General features: G+C 37.8%; 1 protein-coding gene across 7 annotated transcripts in view; it reads left to right on the top strand.

Moving 5' to 3' along the window:
• Positions 1 to 24,736, top strand: part of DZIP3 (DAZ interacting zinc finger protein 3) — a 290,858-nt gene that overhangs the window by 5,198 nt on the left and 260,924 nt on the right. For 5 of the 7 annotated variants that reach the window (XR_010318680.1, XR_010318681.1, XM_064273000.1 and 2 more), the window contains exons 2-4: positions 10,463 to 10,563; positions 13,220 to 13,289; positions 19,653 to 19,808. Coding sequence is in view for 5 of the 7 variants with exons in the window: in XM_064273000.1 (XP_064129070.1) it covers positions 10,532 to 10,563; positions 13,220 to 13,289; positions 19,653 to 19,808 (258 nt within the window). In the remaining 2 variants the exon portion in view is untranslated. Of the gene's footprint in view, positions 1 to 10,462; positions 10,564 to 13,219; positions 13,290 to 19,652; positions 19,809 to 24,736 lie in introns of those variants that run through there. The other 2 variants (XM_064273002.1, XM_064273001.1) reach the window with 2 other exon arrangements.

Raw genomic sequence — 24,736 nt, 5'->3', positions numbered from 1 at the left:
GTGGCAGTGGGCTTGGTTTTTGATTTAGTACCTTATTTCTGCTGGAGAAACCTAAAATGAATGTATTAGCTTCAATAAGCCAAACAGCCAGACCTGTTACTGTCAGTTTATTCTGTCTCATGGTGGCCCCATGAGGAACTGCTCCGTAGGGTTTTCTTGGCTGTAATCTTTAGAGCCAGTCACTAGGACTTTCTTCCACGGTGCTGCTGGGTGGATTCAAACCACCAGCCTTTAGGTTAGTAGTTAAGCACAAATCACTTGTACCACCCAGGGACCTATTACCTTCAATGCTGAATAATAAAATGCTGAAGTCGTATTTGATGATTTGGACTGAATGAGGATGTGAGTTGTAGTTTTGATAGAATTGTGTTTGTAGAAGACTGAATGCTGCAATATGGGAATTATACCAGGGATGTGAACACAAGCTTAGTTGTCTATTTGTTCATTTACCATAGTGCTTGAGAACTAAGTACATTTCTAGGCTCTGAGGATACAGCAGTCAGTCAAAATAGACAAAACTTTCTTCCCAAATACCCAGTACCCAAACCCAGTGCTGTCGAGTCGATTCCGACTCATAGTGACCCTATAGGACAGAGTAGGACTGCCCCACAGAGTTTCCAAGGAATGCCTGGCGGATTTGAACTGCGACCCTTTGGTTAGCAGCCGTAGCACATAACCACTATGCCACCAGAGTTTCCTTCTTCCCAAAGAGAACTTTCATTTTAATGGGGGATATGTAAGTAAAATGTACAGATGTTAGTAATAAGTGCTATGGAGGAAAAATGAGGGAGAGAAGGACAATAGGATAGCAGATACGGAGTGGGGATGGGATGTTGCAATTTCAGGTAGCACAGAGCATTATAATCAGTTTTTTGCTGCATACCAAACCACCTTAGATTTAGGGTTAAAACAATGAGCTTTTATTCCTTGGTCACGAGCCTGTGGGTTGGCTGCAGTTAGTCTCATCTAGGTTCGACCTGGCCAGGTGTCTCTGCTTCAGCTGTTTCATGGGAAGGTGAGATATCCAGAGCTCAGTTTTAGTTATGTTGAAATGTTTTAGGTAGCCAGGAGATGAATTATTTGTAGTTAAGGGGGAGCCCAAGGCTGGAGATAGAAATTTAAAGCCTTGAGACTAAATGTTAAGGAGTCAGCGTGGATAGAAAAGATACGTCCAAGCGCTGAACGCTAGGGCACGTAAGTATTTAGAGGTTGGGGAAATGTGGAGGGACCAGCAAATGGGAGAGAGAAGTAGCCACGGGTGCTGTCTTCACGCCATGGCCAAGTCTTGTACATAAGGGCTACCTCCTGGCTTCGCTAGGACTCTAGAGTGAGAGGGCAATCTCTGCACACACAGGCTTCCTCATTAGTACTTCTGCCTTTTGAGGCCTCGAGCAGTGCAGGAGGGTGGGTAGCTTCACTCCTTAAATAAAACCAAGTGCTTAAAGCGTACCAGATACAGTTCTAGGCACTGGAGATACAGCAGAAGGATTTTAAAAAAGGAAAAAAAAATCCCAACCTTGTGAGATATATAATCTAGGTGGGACATAAGGCCAGATCTAAAACTGGGAGATTATTCATTAGGCACAAACAGCTGATAGAGCAAACATTCCATTGGCCCAAGCCTGTTGCCATCGAGTCGATTTTGACTCATAGTGATCCTATAGGACCCAGTAGAACTGCCCTGTAGAGTTTCCAAGGAGCGGGAGCTAAGCTCTTAACCACTGCACTACCAGGGCTCCTCCATTGGCGCAGGTCCCAAATATTCACTGCAGAAAATTGAGTGGTAGAAAATTGTCAGAGGTTTAGGCACGGGGTCTTTCAGGCACCATGTCCCCACTATTGCTAAAACAATTCGAATACTAATATTAAACTGATTTTATTCTTTATGCAGAGCCAGAAAACAAAATCTGTACAATTAATTCCACTCCCATTTTTCAGAAATGGTACTTCTGTCAAAATGCCAGAGAAACTAAATAAACCAAAATTAATTCTGCCTTTATAATTATTATTCTTCCTGTTTTCTTTCTCAACTATTAAGATTCAGCTAATCCTGAAATGACTTGCCAAACCATAAATTTAACTTTCTCACTTGTTCAGTAGTTCCTGATTTTTCTTTCTATGCATATCACAGAATTTGACTCCAGGTTAAGCGTAGGAGGTATGGATAATATGGGTACACCTTTTTTATTTTTCTTTTTTAAACACAAGCATTACCTACCTGTTTCTGAATCCAGATTTGTACTTTTGCAGGTAAGTAAAGATAAAAGCAACACACCTTTATTTTAAGTCAAGATCTAGTAACTTTTTAATTGTAAGCACTATGTATTGATGTCCTCCTTTGCACAAAGCAAGGTCATTCGGATATATCATTTTTAAATTTCTAGTCTTTCAGAAAACAGATATTATTATTAAGTTCATGAAATGGGTAGATAGCTATTTCCTGAGTTTAAAATATAAAACTGTATGTCACAAAACAATTTGTGTATTAATTGTCTAATGAGAAAATAATTTGCTCTGTAAACTTTCAAACAAACGTGAAACTGTTTCCTAAGATAGCGGTGTCCACAGTGTAGTACGCACACCTCAGGGGACCTGTAAAACCGGGAACCGGTATTAAACCCTTTCTTTATACTTATTTTTATCTCATTCTTTTTTTATTTTATTTTTTGGATGAGTTACAATGTATATATTAGTGTAGTAGTACCTGCATATAATTCCTAATGAATTTATATTAACGTATTTTCAGTGTGTTCTCAGATTTTTTACTGCTTTAGGGATATGTGATCAAAAAGTTTGGAGACTGCTTTTCCAAGAATCTTTAACCTTGGGAGGTCATTTAGATAGGCATTAATTATTATTCACTTTAGTACTCAGTATAGGATCTGGGACCTGACAGTTCTGAATTATTTTGTTGAATACAGAGATCCTCTTAACACAGATTAATATGAATAACATACTCTGAAGTATTAAGGTGGCAGGATTATTTTTACGGTATCATTTACTCTGATCAGTAAGATCATGTAAGTAGCTTTGTTTCTCAGTGTGCCTCTGTGTGTCTGAGTGCATGTTAACTAATCCAAATCTTAAGTGTACACCAAGCTTATATAATGTGAAACATCTCTCCGGGTGGTACAAACGGTTTGCACTCGACTAGTAACGGAAGGGTTGGTGATTCAAACCCATCCAGGGGCACCACAGAAGAAGGGCCTGGCAATCTGCTTACGTAAAGATTGCAGCCAAGAAAACCCTATGTAGCTCAGTTCTGCTGTGTAACACGTGGGGTCTCTATGAGTTGGAATTCATTTGATGGCAACAGGTTTGGTAACGTCAAATATAGACTATTGGCAGTCTTATAATTAGAAACATAATTATAAGACAGGTTTGTTCATTCTTCTGGCAATGGAAGCAACGGGACATAGTAGAAAGAAATTAGTGGAGATTTAGAATACCAAGTAATATATTAATTCTTAACACCATTAATAAGAATATTGGCACACCTGTTCTTTTTTTTTTTTTAATCTAACCTCCAGCCATTCTTATCTACCTGGAGCTGACTAGCATATGAGAGCTAAAGACCTCCAGGGTGCTGAGGCCCCAGCACACTTGCTATACCACTTTACAGACCACCAAGAATGGTTGTTGCTGCTTGTCTGCCGGTGTAATCAGGTCAACAGTAGTTAAAATTTTGGTTCTAGGGAGTTCCCATTACAAAACGTCTTTGATTATTTCTAGAAAGTGTCCCCTCCATTATTTTTTAAGCCTTAAAGTGAGTTCTGGAATTCTTATATGTGACCATTACATCACACATCTGAACTTTGAAGAGTTTTTTAGAATTCTGGTGAAATCTAGTGGAAGTGATAACTAGCAGTGTCAAGAGCTTGCTAGTTAACAGACCCATGATCTTCTGGAGTACCTTGAATTCAACGCTGATGTAGCAAATCCAGCCTTTTTAAATAGCTACCAAAACATCGCCAAATTGCGTATTCAAGGTTGTTCAGTACAGCATTTTTGTAATAGCAAAAATAAAGTAAAACAAATAAGACAAAAAACCCCAGAGATAACTAAAGTGCTCATCCATAATGGTCTGGTTAAATGAGGCACAATATATTCACAGAATAGCATACGTCCAGTTTAAAGAATAACACAGACACACACGTGCTGATATGAAAAATAAACCCATTGCCGTTGAGTCAATTCCAATTCATAGTGACTCCTCTATAGAACAGAGTAGAACTGCCCCACAGGGTTACCAAAGCTGTAATCTTTATGGAAGCAGACCGCCACGTCTTTCTGCCTTGGAGAGGCTAGTGGGTTTGAACCACCAACCTTTTGGTTAGCAACCAAGTGCTTCAACCACTGCGCCACCAGGGCTCCTGATATGGAAAATACAAGATATCAGACAATGTGCATACTACGCTGGCATTTGTGCCATGTGTGATATATCTGAAAAATATTTTTTGGTCTCATTTCTTAAATATCATGATTAGCATTTCTTTTTATACAATAGCATTTTTCCTCAAGATAGAGAATTGGACAAAAAGTGGATTAATTTTGCTGGAAACCTAAACAGAGTTAAATGAAGATGATGATAGTAGTGATAGATACATTCTCATATTGCTTACTATGTGCCAGGTGCGGTTTTGTTACAGATCAAAAAAAATTTAGTTCTCACAATAATTATGAAGTAGGTACCATCATTTTCCCTAGTTTTCAGATGAGGAAACTGAGGCACAAAGATGTTAATTAATTTCCCACAAGGTCAAACAGCTGCTGTGTGTCAAAGCAGACCTATGTACCCTGAAGAGTGTTTTCAAAGTTTCTTAATTACCAATGCTGTACTGCCTCTGAACTTACTTTTGATATTGATAGAAATCTAGATGAGGTATTTTATGTTGTTTTGCTTTCTTGTCGACCAATGTTTTGTTTGTGTTCGTATATGCTATGTAATACCAGGGTGGTCTTATTTTTCCTCCCCGGAACAATCTGTTTTGCTCTCCTCACCCTCTCCTCCAGACATCTGGCCACATCTGGAGACATTTTTAGTTGTCACAATGGGCCGGGATGGGAGGAGGGCTGCTACCAGCATCTAGTGGGTAAAGGCCAGGGGCGCCACTAAAGATCCTACAATATACACAGCAGCTCCCCACAACAAATAATTATCCAGTCAATAGTGCCAAGATTGCAAAACCCTGTATTAGTTTTAAGAAAAGCTCTCAATAACTGAACTCTCCTGAAAGATACCAAGGGTATTATTTTGTTTTCAAGCTAGTAGACATTGACAAACCATGAACTTAGTTCTTAATGTTTTTTACACTGTTGCTCACATTTTCTGCCTGGCATTGGGTAATTCTTGAGTGCCAGAATTGACACGGGTAGAAAGTTCATGGGACATCCACTCACACATTAAAATGTAAACTTGTTGGCAAATTAGAGGCTTTGACTTGGTCAGATGGCTCAGTAAAGACAATTTTAGTAGATTTAAAAATTTTCTTAATACAATTTAAGGAGGTGACGCGTGGCACAAGATAAATGTTTAAATGAGTAATTAAAAAATATAAACGAGACCTGAGCCTACTTTTATGGGAATAAGTTACTACAGCCTTGAAAATGGAGGAATAACCTTTTACAACTAAAAAAAGTGTTATAATTTCAATAGATAAGAAAAGTGAGACTTCGGAGGGAACAGTAAGGCAGACATTTTTCCTGTGTATCAAGATATGACAGCAATACCTTATTTTCAACGAGGAAAACAGCCTGCAGATGAAATCACTTTAGTTGATGGATAAAATGTGCCGTAACTGACACTGAATTTTAGCTTGCTCTGAAGTAATCAGCCAGAACCAGAGGAAGTTCCTGGGCAAGAGCAGCCCCTCAGTGAATTTTCAGTTTCCAGCTGACAAGGAAGGTCAATTGTAATGAATACACCGGAGAAAACTAGATTGACCCTTTCTCACATATCAGTCTGATTTTAAAGGTTTCTTTCAGTCTCTTCTAGAATCATCTTTAAAAGCACAGTGGTAACATTTCAGGCTGGCTGCCTCCTGTCGGTTGCTAGGAGGCGCTTTTGTCTTCCTCCCTACCAGAGGCTGTAAAGCGCTGCTGCTGCTGCTGTCGCTGTCGCTAGGAACCTGTGTGGGCTGTCGCTGTCGCTAGGAGCCTGTGTGGGCTGTCGCTGTCGCTAGGAGCCTGTGTGGCACACGGGTCTGCTCAGCTCCTGGGAAATGTTGGGGTTGATGGTCCTCTCTCCTGGAAAACCTTTCGTCACAGAGATTCTTCTCAGGTTGTATTTTCAACGGGCTGAAATGGAAAGTTACTAACCTTTCTTAACTCCCTTAATTCAGGATCCAATACCTTCTGATGTATTGATTGATTTCCCCACCCTTGCCTTTTTCATACTGAGCACTGTAACTGCGTAGCAGAAGCCTTCTAGCCCCTCTGCCTCTTTGCCAGAGGATCTTTCTCTCCATCATCTACTGGTTACTCCCTTCTTGTCAGCTACACGGTGATTGTGCACACAGCTGCTGACTGAAGGGCACCTGCTCAGAGGGGAGGTATCCAAGTCTGAGCCTTTCGATTCGGAAATGAGGGAATTGCTTTGTCTAGAAAAAGCAATCGTTTGTATGCTCTGAAGTAATTCCTTATCTGTTTGTCTTTATTAAAATAAATAGGGAGGTTTATAGAAACTGTAAAGGAAGAATATTTTGATCACAATCTTAAAATTCTAAAGCATGTACCCTTTTCTTATACACCTTTATTAAAGATTTGAAATAGTCTGATCTAGTGTGAAAAAATAACGTTTATCCAGCCTCTTTCTCCTGCATTACTCGGTGTACATCGGGCTTTTATCTGAACTTGAACAAAGAATACAAATTTAAATAGGCGTACAATTCTGTCTAATTATTGATTTTAAAAATAAGAGTAAAATTATAATTTAGGAGAACTGGATTCCACATAGATGAGATGTAATACTGATAGCAAGAAGTATTTTATGTTAGGTATGAGCAAGAAATTAAGAGATGTCAGAAAGCTCTGTTTTAAATGAGGAAATTTAGGGGTATATGTGCGTGTATCTTTGCATTTCTGTTTGGATTAAGAGGTATCATCATCGCATTGCTGGAGAATTACCCTAGCCTCTCAAGACTTCCTGTGTAACTTAGAACTGGTAGAGTCAAATATAGACTATTTGCAGTTTTATAATTAGGAACCTAATTATAAGACAGATTTGTTCATTCTTCTGGCAGTCCATGGTATAGTCCGCATTCTTCACCAACACCATAATTCAGATGCCTCAGTTCTTTGGTCTTCCTTGTTCATTGTCCTGCTTTCACACCTATATGAGCCCACTGAAAATAATCATGGCTTGGGCCTGGCGCACCTTAGTCCTCAAAGTGACATCTTTGCTTTTCAACATTTGAAGGAGGTCTTTTGCAGCAGGTTTGCCTGTTGCGATACGTCATTTGATTTCTTGACTGCCGCTTCCGTGGGCGTTGATTGTGGATCCAAGTAAAATGAAATCTTTAACACTTTAATCTGTTGTTTGTTTATCTTTATGTTACTTATTGGTCAAATTGTGAGGATTTTTGTTTTCTTTATGTTGAGGTGCAATCCATACTGAAGGCTGTAGTCTTTGATCTTCGTTAGTAAGTGCTTAAAGTCCTCGCTTTCAGCAAGCAGGATTGTGTCATCTGCATATTGCAGCTTGTTAGTAAGTCTTCCTCCAATCCTGATGCCGTATTCTTATTCATGTAGTCCATTTGTTCGAATTATTTGCTTAGCATACAAATGGAGTAAGTATGATGAAAGGATACAACCCCCACATCCTCTTCTGAATATGGCTTGAATTTCTGGCAGGTCTCTGTTGATACTCTACCACACTTTTTGAATTATCTTCAGCAAAATTTATTGCATGTGATATTAATGATATTGTTGGATAATTCTAGCATTCTGTTGAATCCTTTTTCTTTAGAATGGGTACAAATATGGATCTCTTCCAGTCTGTTCACCAGGTAGCTATCTTCCAAATTTCTTGGCATAGATGAGTGAGCACCTCCAGCGCTGCATCTGTTTGTTGAAACATCTTAATTGGTATTTCGTCAATTCCTGCAGCCTTGTTTTTTGTCAAAGCCTTCCGTGTAGCTTGGACTTATTTCTTCAAAGCCATTGGTTCTGGAATATGTGGTTACCCCCGAAATAGCTGAATGTTGACCAATTCTTTCTGGCACAGTGACTCTGTATATTCCTTCCATTTCTTTTGATGCTTCCTGGGTTGTTTAATATTTTGCCTGTAGAATCACTCAGAATTGTAGCTCAAGCTTGAATTTTTTCTTCAGTTCTTTCAGCTTAAGAAATGCTGAGCGTGTTCTTCCCTTTTGGTGTTTTAACTCCAGGTCTTTGCACATTTCATTATAATAGTTTACTTTGTCTTCTTGAGCCATCCTTCGAAACCTTCTGTTCAGCTCTTTTACTTCATCATGTCTTCCATTTTCTTTAGCTACTCTGTGTTCAAGAGCAGTTTCAGAGTGTCTTCTCACAAGCGTTTTGGTCTTTTCTTTCTTTCCTGTCTTTTTAGTGACCTTTTACCTTCTTCATGTGCGATGTCCTTGATGTCATCCCACAACTTGTCTTGTCTTCGGTTATTAGTGTTCAGTGTGTCAAATCTTTTCCTGAGATTGTTTCCAAATTCGGCTGGGATATACTCAAGGTCATATTTTGGCTCTTGCAGACTTTTTAAATTTTCTTCAATTTCAACTTGCACGTGAGCAATTGATGGTCTGTTTCGAAGGGCCCCTGGCCTTGTTCTGACTGATGATGTTGAGCTTTTCCATCGTCTCTTTCCACAGATGTAGTTGATATGATTCCTGTGTTTTCCATCCTGTGAGGTTAACGTGTATAGCCGCTGTTTATATCGTTTCAAATGGCGATATTCAACGAATTTTTTTTAATGCCTAGGATATCGATGTTTATGTGTTCCCTTTCATTTTTGACAACTTCCAATTTTCCTGCATTCCACATTCTAATCATTAATGGATGTTTGCAGCTATTTCTTCTTTTGAGTCTTGCCACAACAGCAAATGAAGGTCCTGAAGGCTTGACTCCATCCACATCATTAAGGTTGACTTTACTTAGAGGAGGCAGCTGTTTCCTGGTCGTATTTTTGTGTACCTTCCAACATGAGGGGCTCCTCTTCCAGCACTGTATCAGTCAATGTTCTACTGCTGTTCATAAGGTTTTCACTGTCCAGTTTTTTCAGAAGTAAACTGCCAGGTTCTTCTTCCTAGTCATAGTCTAGAAGCTCTGCTGAAACCTGTCCATCATGGGTTGCCCTGCTGGTAGTTGTAATACTAGGGTCATAGTTCCTAGCATCACAGCAACATGCAAGCCACCACAAAACTGTACAGTTTTGAGGAAAGTGACTCAATGATACTTTTGGGATAAAAGGAAACAAAATATTTAGTGTTATTGAGAGTGTGTTAAACAGGAACTTGTATACCTCCAGGGGAAATACATTAGTATAAACTCTTTGGGAAACCATTTAACAGTATGCACCAAGAGGCTTAAAATATTTGTGTCTTTTGACCTATGAATTCTACTGAGAATTTATTGTAAGGAAATAATCATAAATGTAGAAAAAGCTTTATGCTCAATGGGGTTTATCACAGAACTAATTATTTGTAACGGAAAATAATTGGAAACAATCTAAATGTCTGTTATGGAATGAATTGTGTCCCACAAAAATATTTGTCAACTTGGCTATGCCATGATTCTCAGTATTGTGTGATTGTCTACCATTTTGTCATCTGATGTGATTTTCCTTATATGTTATAAATCCTATCTCTATGATCTTAACGATACGGGAATAGTGGCAGTTATGTTAATGAAGCAGGACTCAATCTACAAGATTGAATTGTGTCTTAAGCCACAAGAGAGACGGGGTCCTCATACCACCAAGAGAGCAGTCCCGGGAGCAGAGCACGTCCTTTGGACCCAGGGTCCCTGTGCTGAGACGCTCCTAGACCAAGGGAAGATTGATGACAAAGACCTGCTGCCAGAGCCAACAGAGAAAGAAAGCCTTCTCTTAGAGCTGGTGCACTCTGAATTTAGACTTCTAGCCTCCCAGACTATGAGAGAATAAATTTCTTTTTGTTAAAGCCATCCACTTATGATATTTCTGTTATAGCAGCACTAGATAACTAATACACTATCTATAAGGAAATGGTCAAGGGAACCCCAATTAACTTATGTAGCCATTGAGAATGTTTACTAAGAGGATGAAATAACATGAAAGAGCTTTTGCTATAAAGTATGGTTACAAATCGGTAAAATATACCTATGCTTAGAAAAGTATTAAGTCTATTAAATTGTAGACAGTGCTTATGTTTGGACTGTGAAACTCCAGGTAATTTTCATTTTACGGTAGTTCCAAACTTTTCTTTAAGGAGTAAGAGTATTACTTCCTTTACAGCTTTAAACAGCAGAAGTGAAAGTAATCTGCAAGCGTTGGAGTAAGACTTGCAAAGGAACATTGTGCGGCATGGATTCTCTAGCAGAGGGACTTTTTGTGAGGTAAGGGGTGGATTGACACAAAACACCTGAATGTGCTGCCTTCCAAGACACAGCGTTTGTCTTTTCCGTGTAACATTGGGAAGCTAGCGAGAATGAGCTAGCCTTCCGCTTTGGGATAATTTAGTAACTTTGATTCGTGAGGGATGGGCACTGGGTGAAATCTAATTTTAGAAAAATTCTCTAGGAATCATAAATATAGAAATGTACCATAAATTACCTTACTTGGGGTCATTCTCACCAAAATAATATTTTATTTATCATTTAACAAACACTTGGATTTTCTGTGTGCCAGGCAAAGGTTAACTCATGTAAACCTCGTAACAGCTCTGTGAGTTACATGCTGTCATTATCCCCACTTTTTCGAAGGTAGCCTAAGCATAGCACAGAAGACCTTGGAGTGGTTAAATTGGGCCCAGGCCAAATGGCATTCTGCCCCCTCCAACCAGGGAAAGCTCAGCCTGCCTGCCCCCCTCCCACGTAGCTCTCCCTCTAACTTTGAGCTGTTCCTATTTTATAAGCAATGTGATCTGTTAATTTACTTTACAAAAACATTTACTGACCTTGGTGCTTAGGTAATAAAGACTAAGTCAAAATGTGTGTATTTAGAGAGAGAGAGAGAGGACTTAGAATAAGATAGATAAAAAACAATTAACATCTTTAAGCAAAATGCAAACGTGCTATATTAGCAATCCTGTGGCTACATATAGGAAGGAACAGTAGTTCTTGAATTGAGTTGGTTTCCGTAAAGTAACAGTTGAACTGTACTTTGAGGGATGAGAATCATTTTGATGAGTGTATCTATCTATCTATGATATATATATTTCAGTATATATTGTCATAGCAAAACTTTTAGTCTTCTGCAAAAGAACAAAGTATGCAGGTGGGAAAGGCAGCAGGATTAACAATAGAAAACTCTAGGTGTATAACTTCGAACAAGTTGTGTAACCTCTCTGGATATCTATTTACCCATCTATAAAATAAAGTGACTGCTGTATATGATTACTGATGTGCCTTTCTCTTCTATGACACTGAATTCATGGTTGGTGGTGATGATGTGTGGAGTTCTGTAATATTAATGAGTGAATAAGACGAATGGAAGGAAGAGGAGTAGCCAGTGGGAGAAGCTGAGAAGTGGAAGGCTAGAAGGTCTAGGAGGAGAACCATCAGATACTAAGAGTGCTGAGGTTTTCAAGGAGGGTTGGAGGGTATGATGGAGAATGTTAAATGTAGAAAGGCCAGGTAGAATGGCAAGCTAAGAGAAGACATTGGAGTATCAATGAGGATTTCATTAGTAACCTTTAATGCAGCAATTTTGTTTTTGGCAAGGGGGTGAAGATAAGTTGGGGTTATACATCAAAATTTGTTATGGAGCCGATAGAAAATATAGCAGCTTGTTTGCCACACTTTTTTGTTCAGAAGCAATAAAATAGGGTTCGGGCATCTGGATAGTTCAGAAGCCTCACGGATTATTCTAATCTGCATCTGGGATTGAGACTTACTGGGTTAGGAGTGAATGATCACCATGTGGAGTAGCAAGTGGAGTCTATGTGAGAGCATTTTGCTGACTTTGTTAAACAAATATTGAGAGGCTTCAGAATACTGCTGCAGTATTTTTTGTTTCTTGGTAACAAAACTTCTGATTCCTTTTTGAAGTGGGATCTAGAAATAGAGGAAATTACAGTAAACAGGTTTTCTTTACACTGATAATTTAAAGAGCACTGAGAATCATATTGCAAAATTGTGTGTATGTGTAAGTTATCTTTTATTGAAACTTTCACCAGGAGTTTACATATGTGGATAATGCTGCACTGTTTATTTGTCTTAGTTTTCCCTGACAGAATCGGTTATCATGTAGTAGATGGTTGGCTGTTACATGAATACATCAATTTAAAGTAGAATAGGGTATTGATAAAGTGCAATTCAGAGTAAACCAATTGATCTAAGTTCCTCACCTCAATTTTATCTCTGCTGTTATATAAAATTAAGAAGATTACATAAGTCATCTCATTTATCCTATATTATGGTTCTGTGTTAGAAGAAAACAATTTTGTAAATGAATTTTTCAGTTCAGTATGTAACACTTAATATGTTCACATTTGGAGCTAATGTCAAAGCAAAACCTGTCAAGTTATTCCTTTTTACAAAAATAGTTAGTAATTTCTAAATATCCTGTTCTGTCCCAATTAAAAATATTTTTGGAAATGATAATTGTAGGGCCAGGAGCCCCAAACAAAAAATAAAATGACCTACTTAAGAGAGATCTTTTCTAAGCTTTTCCCATCTTCATACACACACACACATACACACACACACAAAACCACCTTTTCAAAGAATTTTTTAACGTTGAAATGGTGCTATAAAGTTAATTTTTTTTTTAATTATTTTGGTGTGTTGTGTGTTTGTTGAAAATGCAGATTTTTATGTCTGCTTTCTGTTCTATCGCCATCTAGTAAGGCATGGCATGATTTTCTTTTCTTTAACTGGAGCCTCAGGAAGTTATGGAGCCTACCTCCATTATCAGTCTTTGGTTCACACTGGTTACACTTTTTGGAACTTTCAGGCACAAATTCAGTTGTTAGATTCTTTATTACCGTGACTTAATTGTGTCGCTTCAAGGAGATGCTTGGAGTACTCCTTTCTCTTTCTCTTAAAACAGAGATCCTCCTGGGGAGGAAAAGACTAAGGAGGAACCTGAGAATAAGGTAGAAGAGTCAACCGATCAACTGGTAAGAGAAGATTTAATATTCATTAACTGTTAGTTAAGAGCTGTAAATTAATTAATTATGACTAAATATGTTAAAGAATGTAATGCTAAACCATAACTAAACCCGTTGCCCCTCAGTCAATTTCTACTCATAGCAACCCTGTAGGACAGAGTAGAACTGCCCAATGGCATTTCCAAGGCTGTGAATTTTTACGGAAGCAGACTGCCACATCTTTTTCCCACAGAGCAACTAGTGGTTTGAACCACTGACTTTTTGGTTAGAAGCCAAACACTTATCTAGTGTGCCACCAGTGCTCCTTGGTGTAATACTAAATCTAGTCAATTGCCTTATCTGTTAAAAAATTTTGGATGAGTCCACTAGACTACTTTAATAAAAAAAAAGGTCATGATTAAATCTTTCTTTGGTGATTGATACTTGCGTCTCAGGGTATCATTCCAAACACCAGTACTTAATGTAAGTTAAAATTAGTAGATACTTGAACTGACTGGCCCAGAACACATCAGGTAGTCTACTTTAGGATATCCCTTGTTTATGTTTTAAAATCAAAGCTCAAACAAAACAAAACCTACACACATGCAAAAAAAACATATACACACAAACATAATTTTATTGTTTCTGAAGTTAAGATAATTTTCTTGCTTCTTTTTATCATCTTTATTATTAGAATATCCAGTACTAAATGAAAGGGAATAACTCTGAATGATAGTTTAATATAAGACTTATTTCCAATGACAATATACTTTGTGATAGATTATATCCATCAATCATGTGTATTTATATTTATTTAGTAGAGGGTTGTTGAAGAGATATTTGTTTGGTTCTTGTTAATACAGTGTTTACCTCCCATACAATTTTATTTAATGATTGATACCTACTTGTTAATAAGGTTTGTACAGGTAGTCCCTGACTTATGAGTGATAGAAAAGTGTAAGACTGCACCCTGTCAAAGGTAGAAAACTTGTGAGTCCCAGATACACAAGGCAGTCCTGTCGAGTTCCAGTTCTCACAGGTTTCATTTTATTTATAAGGATATATAAATATTTAACGAGTATGACCCTTCTATTTCCTATTGAAAAAAAAATTATTTAGGCCATCATCTTGCTTATATGTGTATCAGTTTGTTACTAAGTATCAGGTGATTTCTGCAGTGACTTTTGAGTACAAACAGAATTGACCTTTCATTTGAAATATATGCATTACTGACCATGGCCATTTTCACAAAGGTTTGTCTAGTTACTTTGTGGAGGTTTTATATTTTGAAACTCCAAAAAATTTCAAGCCTACAGAAAAATTGCAAGAATAGTACAAGATAATTGGGGAATGAATTTCTAGAAACACACTACCTACCTAAACTAACACAAACAGAGGTAGAACAACTAAATAAACCCATAACAAAAGAAGAGATTGAAAAGGTAATCAAAAAACTCCCAACAAAAATAAAAAAACCCTGGCCCGGACCACTTTAGTGCAGAGTTCTACCACACTTTCAGAGAAGAGTTAATACCGCTACTATTAAAGGTATTCCAGACCATAGAAAAGGACAGAAGACTCCCAAACTCATTCTATGAAGCCAGCATATCTCTGACCAAAATCAGGTAAAGAAACCAACAAAAAAAGAAAATTATAGACCTATATCCCTCAAGAACTTAGATGCAAAAATCCTTGACAAAATTCTAGCCAATAGAATCCAACAACATATCAAAAAAATAATCCACCATGACCAAGTGGGATTCATACCAGGTATGTGGGGATGGTTCAACATTAGAAAAACAATGTAACACGCCATATAAATAAAACAAAAGACAAGGTCCACATTATCTTATCTATTGATGCAGAAAAGGCCTTTGACAAAGTTTAGCACCCATTCATGATAAAAATTCTCAGCAAAAAAGGAATAGAAGGAAAATTCCTCAACATAATAAAGGGCATTTATAGAAAGCCAACAGTCAACATCATCCTAAATGGAGAGTCTGAAAGCATTCCCCTTGAGATCGGAAACCAGACAAAGATGCCCTTTATCACCACTTTCATTCAACATTGTGCTGGAGGTCCTAGCTAGAGCAATTAGGCTGGATAAAGAAATAAAGGGCACCCAGATTGGTAAGGAAGAAGTGAAAGAATCTCTATTTGCAGATGACATGATCTTATACACAGAAACCCTAAAGAATCCTCAAGAAAACTGCTGAAACTAATAGAAGCGTTCAGCAGAGTGTTAGGATACAAGATAAAGATCCAAAAATTAGCTGGATTCCTCTACACCAAGAAAAAGAACATCAGAGAGGAAATCACCAAATCAATACCATTTATAGTAGCCCCCAAGAAGATAAAATACTTAGGAATAAATCTTACCAGAGACGTAAGAGACCTATACAAAGAAAACTACAAGACACTACTGCAAGAAACCAAGAGAGACCTACATAAGTGGAAAAACATACCTTGCTCATGGACAGGAAGACAACAGTATAAAAATGTCTGTTCTACCAAAAGCCATCTATAGATACAATGCAATTCTGATCCAAATTCCAAAGACATTTTTTAATGAAATGGAGAAACAAATCACCAACTTCATATGGAAGGAAAAGAGGCCCCGGATAAGTAAAGCATTACTGAAAAAGTGGAACGAAATGGGAGGCCTCACTCTAACTGATTTTAGAACCTATTTTACAGTCACAGTAGTCAAAACAGGCTGGCACTGGTACAACAACAGATACCTAGACCAATGGAACAGAACTGAGAATCCAGACATAAATCCATCCGCATATGAGCAGCTGATATTTGACAAAGGCCCAAAGTTTGTTAAATGGGGAAAAGACAGTCTTTTTAACAAATGGTGCTGGCACAACTGGATATCTATCTGCAAAAAAATGAAACAAGACCCATACCTCACTCCATGCACAAAAACGAACTCAAAATAGATCAAAGACTTAAATATAAAATCTAAAACGATAAAGATCATAAAGGAAAAAATAAGGACAACGCTAGGAGCCCTAATTCGTGGCATAAACAGTATAAAAAACATTACTAACAATGTGGAAGAAAACCCAGATAACTGGGAGCTCATAAAAATCAAACATATATGCTCATCCAAAGACTTCACCAAAAGAGTAAAAAGATTACCTACAGACTTGGAAAAGGCTTTTAGCTATGACATCTCCAATCTGCGTGTGATCTCTAAAATCCACATGATACTGCAAAAACTCAACTACAAAAAGACAAATAACCCAATTAAAAAATGCACAAAGGATATGAACAGGCACTTCATTAAAGAAAACATTCAGGTAGCTAACAGATACATGAGGAAATGCTCATGATCATTAGCCATTAGAGAAATGCAGATGAAAACTACAATGAGATTCCATTTCACTCCAACAAGGCTGGCATTAATCCAAAAAACCCAAAATAATAAATGTTGGAAAGGTTGTGGAGAGACTGGAACACTTTACACTGCTGGTGGAAATGTAAAATGGTACAACTACTTTGGAAATCAATGTGGAGCTTCCTTAAAAAGTTAAAAATAGAACTACCATACAACTCAGCAGTTCCACTCCTTGGAATGTATCCTAGGGAAATAAGAGCCTTTACACAAACAGATATATGCACACCCATGTTCACTGCAGCACTGTTTACAATAGCAAAAAGATGGAAGCAGCCAAGGTGCCCATCAATGGATGAATGGATAAATAAATTATGGTATATTCACACAATGGAATACTACACATGAATAAAGAAGAGTGATGAATCCATGAAACATTTCGTAACATGGAGGAACCTGGAAGGCATGATGCTGAGTGAAATTAGTCAGTTGCAAGAGGACAAATATTGTATGAGACCACTATTACAAGAACTTGAAAAATAATTTAAACAAGGAAGAAAATATTCTTTGATGGTTAGGAGAGTGGGGAGGGAGGGAGGGAGAGGGGTTTTCGCTAATTAGAGAATAGATAAGAACTGTTTTAGGTGAAGGGGAAGACAACACATAATACAGGAGAGGTCAGCACAAATGGACTAAACGAAAAGCAAAGAAATTTCCTGAATATACTGAACTGTTTGAAGGTCAGCGTAGCAGGGGCGGGAGTTTGGGGACCATGCTTTCAAGGGACATCTAAGTCAATTGGCATAATAAAATCTGTTAAGAAAACATTCTGCATTCCCCTTTGGAGAGTTGAGTCTGGGGTCTTAAATACTCACAAGCAGCCATCTAAGATGCATCAATTGGTTTCAATCCACCTGGAGCAAAGGAGGCTGAAAAACAGCAAAGACGCAAGGTAATTATGAGCCCAAGAGACAGAAAGGGCCACATAAACCAGAGACTCATCAGCCTGAGACCAGAGCTAGATGGTGCCTGGCTATAATGGATGACTGCCTGACAGGGAAGACAACATGGAACCCCTGAGGGGCAGGAAAGCAGTGGGATGCAGATCTCAATTTCTCATAAAAAGACTAGACTTAATGGTCTGACTGAGACTAGAAAGACCCCAGAGGTCATGGTCCCCAGACCTTCTGTTAGCCCAAGACAGGAACCATTCCTACAGCCAACTCTTCAGTCAGGGATTGGACTGGACTATGGGATAGAAAATGATACTCATGAAGAGGGAGCTCCTTGGATCAAGTAGACACGTGAGACTATGTGGGCAGCTTCTGTCTGAAGAAGAGATGAGAGGGCAGATGGGGTCAGAAGCTGGCCAAATGGACACAAAAATAGAGAGTGGAGGGTAGGAGTGTGCTATCTCATTAGGGGAAGAGCAACTAGGAGTATATAGGAAGGTGTATATAAGTTTTTGTATGAGAGACTGACTTGGTCTGTAAACTTTCACTTAAAGCACAATAAAAATAAAAAAAAAAAGTACACTACGCACTCATATACCATTCACCGTGATTCAGCAACTGGTTCACATTTTTTGTATATTAAGTAATTTTCAAATCATGACATACAGTGAAATGTGGTGTGTATATGTTAGGTGTGAATGGTGATACCAAACCAAAACCAAACCGAGTGCTGTTGAGTTGATTCTGACTCATAGTGACCCTATAGGACAGAGTAGAACTGCCCACAGAGTTTCCAAGGAGCGCCTGGAAGATTCGAACTGCTAGCCCTTTGGTTAGCAGCCATAGTACTTAACCACTACGCCACCAGGGTTTTCTGGGGATAGCGGAACCTTAATTTAAGATTCAAACTCAGGGAGCAGAGCAGACCGATCATCCTGCAACGGACTGTGTTGGTTCCTAGTGACTTTCCTGTGTTGTTCCTGTGTAGTTAGAAACCTGGCAGTCAGAGTCACTTCACACTGGGTCGTTTTCAGTAACTAAAACTCTGCATGAATTTCAAGCAACAACATAATTCATATTCCGAAAATTTCAACAGGAACTGTGGTATCCTGTTAGGGTTTGAGGGAAGACCATCATCCACTTGTTCCAGGCCTTTTATCCATCTCTGCTGCCCACTCTGTTTGCCACAACTAGTGTTAACAGATGATCCAGTAGGACTCGACTATATTGATCAGTTAACCATCAAAGATGGCCGTGTTAAGTCTGTAAGGATCTGTTTCTCAAGTCCCAAGATTATTGCTGTTTTCTCAGCTCTGACTGATTTGAGATAAGTCAGAATCACTCTACTGCCCTACTGTGTTTACAATTTAGATTATTACTATTCTGTTTATTTTAAATTTGTTGTGTGTTTAGTAGCAAATGCATTGGTCAATTCCTGTAAAAAAGATCCTTAGGCATAGTTGTCATATTATTATATAGGATAATCTAAACGGTATTTTAAGCTTGGCATTTTTTATGCTTTAAATGGATCAATTCAATACATGTTGTATATTTACCAAGGGCAAATATTTTTAAGACTTAATTCACATTTAATACTAAAATTTTTCATGTCCCTCCTCCAAAAGAGAGTTGTAAAGATTCCCTCTTTGAATCCTTACATTACTTTGTTTATAAATTTCAAATGAATTTATGATGGCTTTCCCTATATTAAAACTAATTGGGTTTTGCTTTTAAACTCCCTGCTGTGTTGTAAGTTCCCTGAGAACAGGGAGAATGTATGTCTTACTTCGATGTTCTGTAGTTCTGTCACAGTGATCTGCATGTGGTAGGTACTTTGTAACTTTCTGTGGAGCCCAGGTGTCACAGTGGATATGGGCTCAGCTGCTAACCAAAAGGTCAGCAGCTGGAATTCACCAGCCACTCCCTGGAAACCGTATGGGGCAGCTCTACTCTGTCCTATAGGGTCGCTATGGGTTGGAATCAACTCCACGGCAACAGGTTTTGGTTTGTTACTTTTTTAGCACCCTGACTTGTTCTAATGTCACAGTAAATCAGAACATATATAATTATGTACATTTTAATGGATATGTCTTCTAGGTCAAACTGGCAAAGGGCGCACCTACTGATCTTGTCCTTCTTAACCTACTATCAGAAATGAAGAAGTTACTGAATGCAGTTAATGCTCTACCAAAAGGCGTGGTCCTGCACATTAGGAAGTTTTTACAAGAAGAGTTTTCCTTCCCAACTATGCAGGTAAGGTCGTAATTTGTTCTTTGAGGCAGAAGTGTCACTCTCTGGTTTTTTTTTTTAAATTCCTCAACGGGACATCTAAGGCCTTGAAACCTGCATCTTCTTGTGGAGGGCTTTGATGTCAACCTGGAATATGGACTTTTGTTAATCAAATAGGATTAGTTGGCCCTAGCCTTTCAAAAATAATGGTAGGACTGTGTAGCTTGTTAGATGTGGGCTAGAAAGTCTAGTGTTTATTCCAATTTTACTAATAACACATAGCTTGCCACTCTGGGACAGGGGACGGTTTTTTGTTTCCTAATTTGTAAAATGTTGATAATTTCTCAAAAATGTTAAGGAAAAGAAAAATCATATCCAAAATTTTGGATTTATGAGTAAAATATTCTAGAGGATATATTGTTGATTTCTATCTTAAAAATAATATTGCTGGATAATAATTTGTGGTCATTTCAGCACAGGAGGAGTATCATTTCTTAAGTTAATGTTTTTTTCCTAAGTTGAAGAAAATGACCAGCTCTTTTCTTTGTGGTATTTAACTGAGGGAGGGGTGGGCCAAAACACCATAACCAAAAACCCAAAACCCATTGCTGTTGAGTCAATTCTGACTCATAACAACACTGTAGGACAGAGTAGAACTAACCAATAAGGTTTCCAAGGCTTTAATCTTTATAGAAACAGACTGCCACGTATTTCACCCATAGAGCAGCTGATAGGTATCTTGAAAAAGCCATATTTGCCTTTTTGGTGAAAGATTACATCATTATGTCCATGAAACGAATTAGTAATATTATGGTTAAAAATTCAAACAAACTCTGAAAATATAAATAAGACTTTATATACAATTATAACTTTAACTGAGATAATTTATACGTCATTTAATATTTAGCATTGTCCATCATACCCTCCAACCTCAGCACTTCTAAAAACCAAAAAAAAAAAAACTAAACCCATTGCTGTCAAGTCGATTCCGACTCATAGTGACCCGATAGGACAGAGTAGAACTGCCCCATAGAGTTTCCAAGGAGCGCTTAGCAGATTCAAACTGCTGAACTCTTGGTTAGCAGATATAGCACTTAACCACTACACCACCAGGGTTTCTTCCGCACTTCTAGCTTCTGTTAAATGATGCAGAAAGTCCAGGTAGAATGGAGAGCTAAGAGAAGACATTGGAGTATCAATGACAATTTTACACCAGTATGAAATTGTTTTGAATTTGATGGAATAATGCCACCGTTTTCCTCTTATCCTATGGAAATCACCCAGAAACAATAATTAGAAACAGGAATCAGTAACCTTTACATGTGTAAACAATAGCCAATTTGAAGATTAAAATGGAAGAAAGGTTCTTATTTATAATAGCAACAAAAAAGTTAAAACTTAAGAAATGTATGAGTTATAAACTAATGTTTCTCACAGTTTGTCCTAAACCAGCTCCATTAGAGTATCTGAACCACATACTACACTTATGAAATCAAAATCTCTTGGTAGCTCTGGGAATCTGCATTTTAACAAACATCCATACATCCTGATTTTAGTCACATTAAGCTTAGAAGTCAATACTGTATATTAAAACAATAAATAAAAATTTCCGAAACTCTATGAAGGACAAGAAAAGAAGACCTGAATGGAAAGCAGAATATATATGAAGATACAGTATGATAAAGCTGTCAGTTTCTCCTAAATTGGAATCTACAAGTGTCACATAATTCTAATAAAAATATCAAATTTTTTGTCATTACTAAAAGCTAATTCTAAAGTTCAAATGGTACAAAAAAGGAAGAATAACCAGGAAAATTATGAAAAAGAAGAATAGGGCAAAAAGGGTGGGAATTTGTCCACTTAGATATTAAAACTTAGTATGAAGCTCTAAAAACTAAGAGACTGTTATTTGCTCTTGACTCCACAGAGAGTTTTAGGGAATAGAAGAGAAAGTCTAGAAATAGACCCAAATTCTTATAGACGTTTATGTATGATAAAATGACAAAAAAATGACAATACTAAAGAAGGAATGTTCAAATCAGCCATTTTAGTGGGAGATCTTAATGTATTTTTGTTAATAACTGATAGAAGATGAACACAAAATCAGTACAGCTGTAGCAAAACTTGACCTATTGATATATATAGAACACTGCACTTAACAATGACAGAATATATGTTCTTTCCAAATGTGCACATAACATTTACAAATATTGACCATATGCCAGGCCACAAAGCAATATTGACCATATGCTAGACCGCAAAGTAAGACTCATCAAATTTCAAAGAATCAAAACGTACAGAGTACGTTCTCTAACTACTGTGTGATTAATTTAGAAATCAATAAATAATTAGAAAACCATTTGTTTGAAAGTTAACATATATACCTTTAATCTAAGTAATCCATCAGTTAAAGAAGGAATCACAGTGGAAATTAGGTAAATTTTTGAACTACACAAAAAAAATGTATGAAAACATATTATTAGGTAAAGTTGTGCTTTGATGAAAATTTATAGCTTGAAATACATGTATTAGAAAAAGAAGAACAAGAAAAATTTGACAGAGACAGTTGAAAGAAGGAAGTAATAAAGATAACTAAAACTAATGAAATAGAATAAAACATTAAATAGAGTATCAGGAAAGCCCAAACTTGGCCTTTGAAAAGACTAGTAATATTGATAAATCCAAGTAAGAATGTCCAAGAAAAAAAGAAAGCAAAAATCATGAATGAACATGGAGTCATCAATGCAAATCCTATAGTCTTTGAAAAGATAACAGAGAATTCTGTTACTGGGCTCGGCAGCCTGGATTGTTTCAGAGTAGTTTTCCTAGTGGAACTGAAAAACTGGACAAAATCTTTCCTAATACTGCTTGTTTGTATTTTCATAGGAGATCACCTTAATTCAATCAGGAATTGAGATGACTCCAAGATTTATTTCTGTTCTGTGAGAAAGGGCTACTTCTGGTTTACCCTTTGTAGTGGGTACTGTTCGTACCCACACCACTTGGATCCTATCATTTTCTAATGCTCTGGACAACTTCCATTTTTAAATATCTACATCTTTTTGCTTGAGGAATTTTTTTTAGTAGGCTGTGCTTCTCATGTGCATAGTATTACAGAAGTCCCAAGGAATTAACACAGGCCCCTTATCTCAAAAAGCACTCCATAAGCCTGGGTAGTGGATATGTAACTACCCAAGCTTCCTCTCCACTTGCATTGGATAATACTGAGACATGTATTCTTAATGGTTTTTCAGAGTTTCCCTGTGGTAGGAACCCCAGTTGCCCACTATGGGTAACTAGCTTAATAAGATACCCTTTAATTTAAAGGCTGTTTTCCTTGCTTGTATCATTCCCCACTCCTCTACCATTGTTCCCTCTATTTCCTTGTAACCTTCTTGCACTCAAATTCTTGTGTCAAGATCTGCTTCCAGAGGAACCAAAGTAGACACCTTTATTCTGTGGGTGTATTTCTTCAGTGTTGACTAAAAACATGGAGAGTTTACCAAGACCTCTTTTCCTTTGATAGACCATGCACTCCAATTTTTCCCCAGCTCTGTGAGTCTGCTGAAAGCTCTGCCTCGCATCTCAGCTTCTCAGTCACAATTGCCTTAAAGAGAAAAGTAGCTATAAAAGTCAGCCTTATCTCTCCTGCATCTTGGCCCCACAGATTTTCAGTACCTTGGTAGCTTCCCAATGCTTTCAAATAATTTTTTTTTTTTAATACTTTGTCTAGCTTTTTTAGTTGTTGCAAAGATTAATCTGAAACAATCTAGACTGTCATTGACCAAGGTGTACCTTCAGTGTTATCTTTTGTGGGCCTATTCAAATTCAAGAGATATTGTTGAGTAAATGATTGGATTTAGGTGATAGTTCTGCGCTTGAAATATAAATTTTGGAAACAGCCAGTGTGTAGATGTTATTTAAAAACATGATAGTGTCCATACATCTGTCATTAACTGATATTTGTCAAGGTTGCCAAGTCCATTCAATGGAGAAAGAATAGTCTCTTCAATAAATGCTGGGACAACTGGATGTCCACATGCAAATGAATGAAGCTGGATCTATACCTCACACAATATAGGGAGATTAAGTCAAAATGGAGCAATGACCTAAATGTAAAAGCTAAAACCGTAATACACTTTGAACAAAACATAGGGAAATGCTTCAGGACCTAGTTTTCAACAATGGATTCATAAGTATGGCACCAAAAGCATGAGCAACAAAAAACAAAATAGATAAATCAGACTTCACTAAAATTATAAACTTTCGTGCATCAAAGGACTTTATTACAAAGTGAAAAGACAACTTACAGAATGAAATTAAATATTTGGGAATGGAGAGACGGGGCCAAGATGGTTTTTGGTGATCCCTCTTACAACAAAGTCCGGAAAAAACAAGTGAAATGATTATATATATGACAAGCTAGGAGCCCTGAACATCAAAGGCAAAGTTAGGAAATTGGACTGAGTGGCAGGGGGAGGGAGAGACGGTTCAGAAGCTGCAAGGAGTTGCCGGACTTGACTTGGCAGGTATCAGGCACAGTCCCTGGGAGCGACTGCAGCAGGGCTGGTGGTAGCGTTCAGGATGCGGTTTCCTCAGTGAGAGACAGTGAGCCACACGGTACTCACACTTCCAGAACCAGAGAAGAACAGCATCCTCTGCAAGAGCTAAGTCCATGAGTTTAGTTTACCATGTCCCCATCCCCCAAGCCGGCTTCAGTGGCTGTTCTTGATATGCCCTGCTGTGTGCCCTGAGCCATTCTTCCGGCCTCAGAGAAGGAATAAATTAACAATAGATATGAGATATGTCCTGCTGTGTGCCCTGAGCCATTCTTCCGGCCTCAGAGAAGGAATAAATTAACAATAGATATGAGATATGTCCTGCTGTGTGCCCTGAGCCATTCTTCCGGCCTCAGAGAAGGAATAAATTAACAATAAGGGGAAGAGATAATC

The sequence above is a fragment of the Loxodonta africana genome, chromosome 20 (assembly GCF_030014295.1).
Source record: "Loxodonta africana isolate mLoxAfr1 chromosome 20, mLoxAfr1.hap2, whole genome shotgun sequence".
NCBI lineage: Eukaryota > Metazoa > Chordata > Mammalia > Proboscidea > Elephantidae > Loxodonta > Loxodonta africana.
Note: the sequence above shows the minus strand (reverse complement) of the source record. Positions and strands in the feature narration are given on the sequence as shown.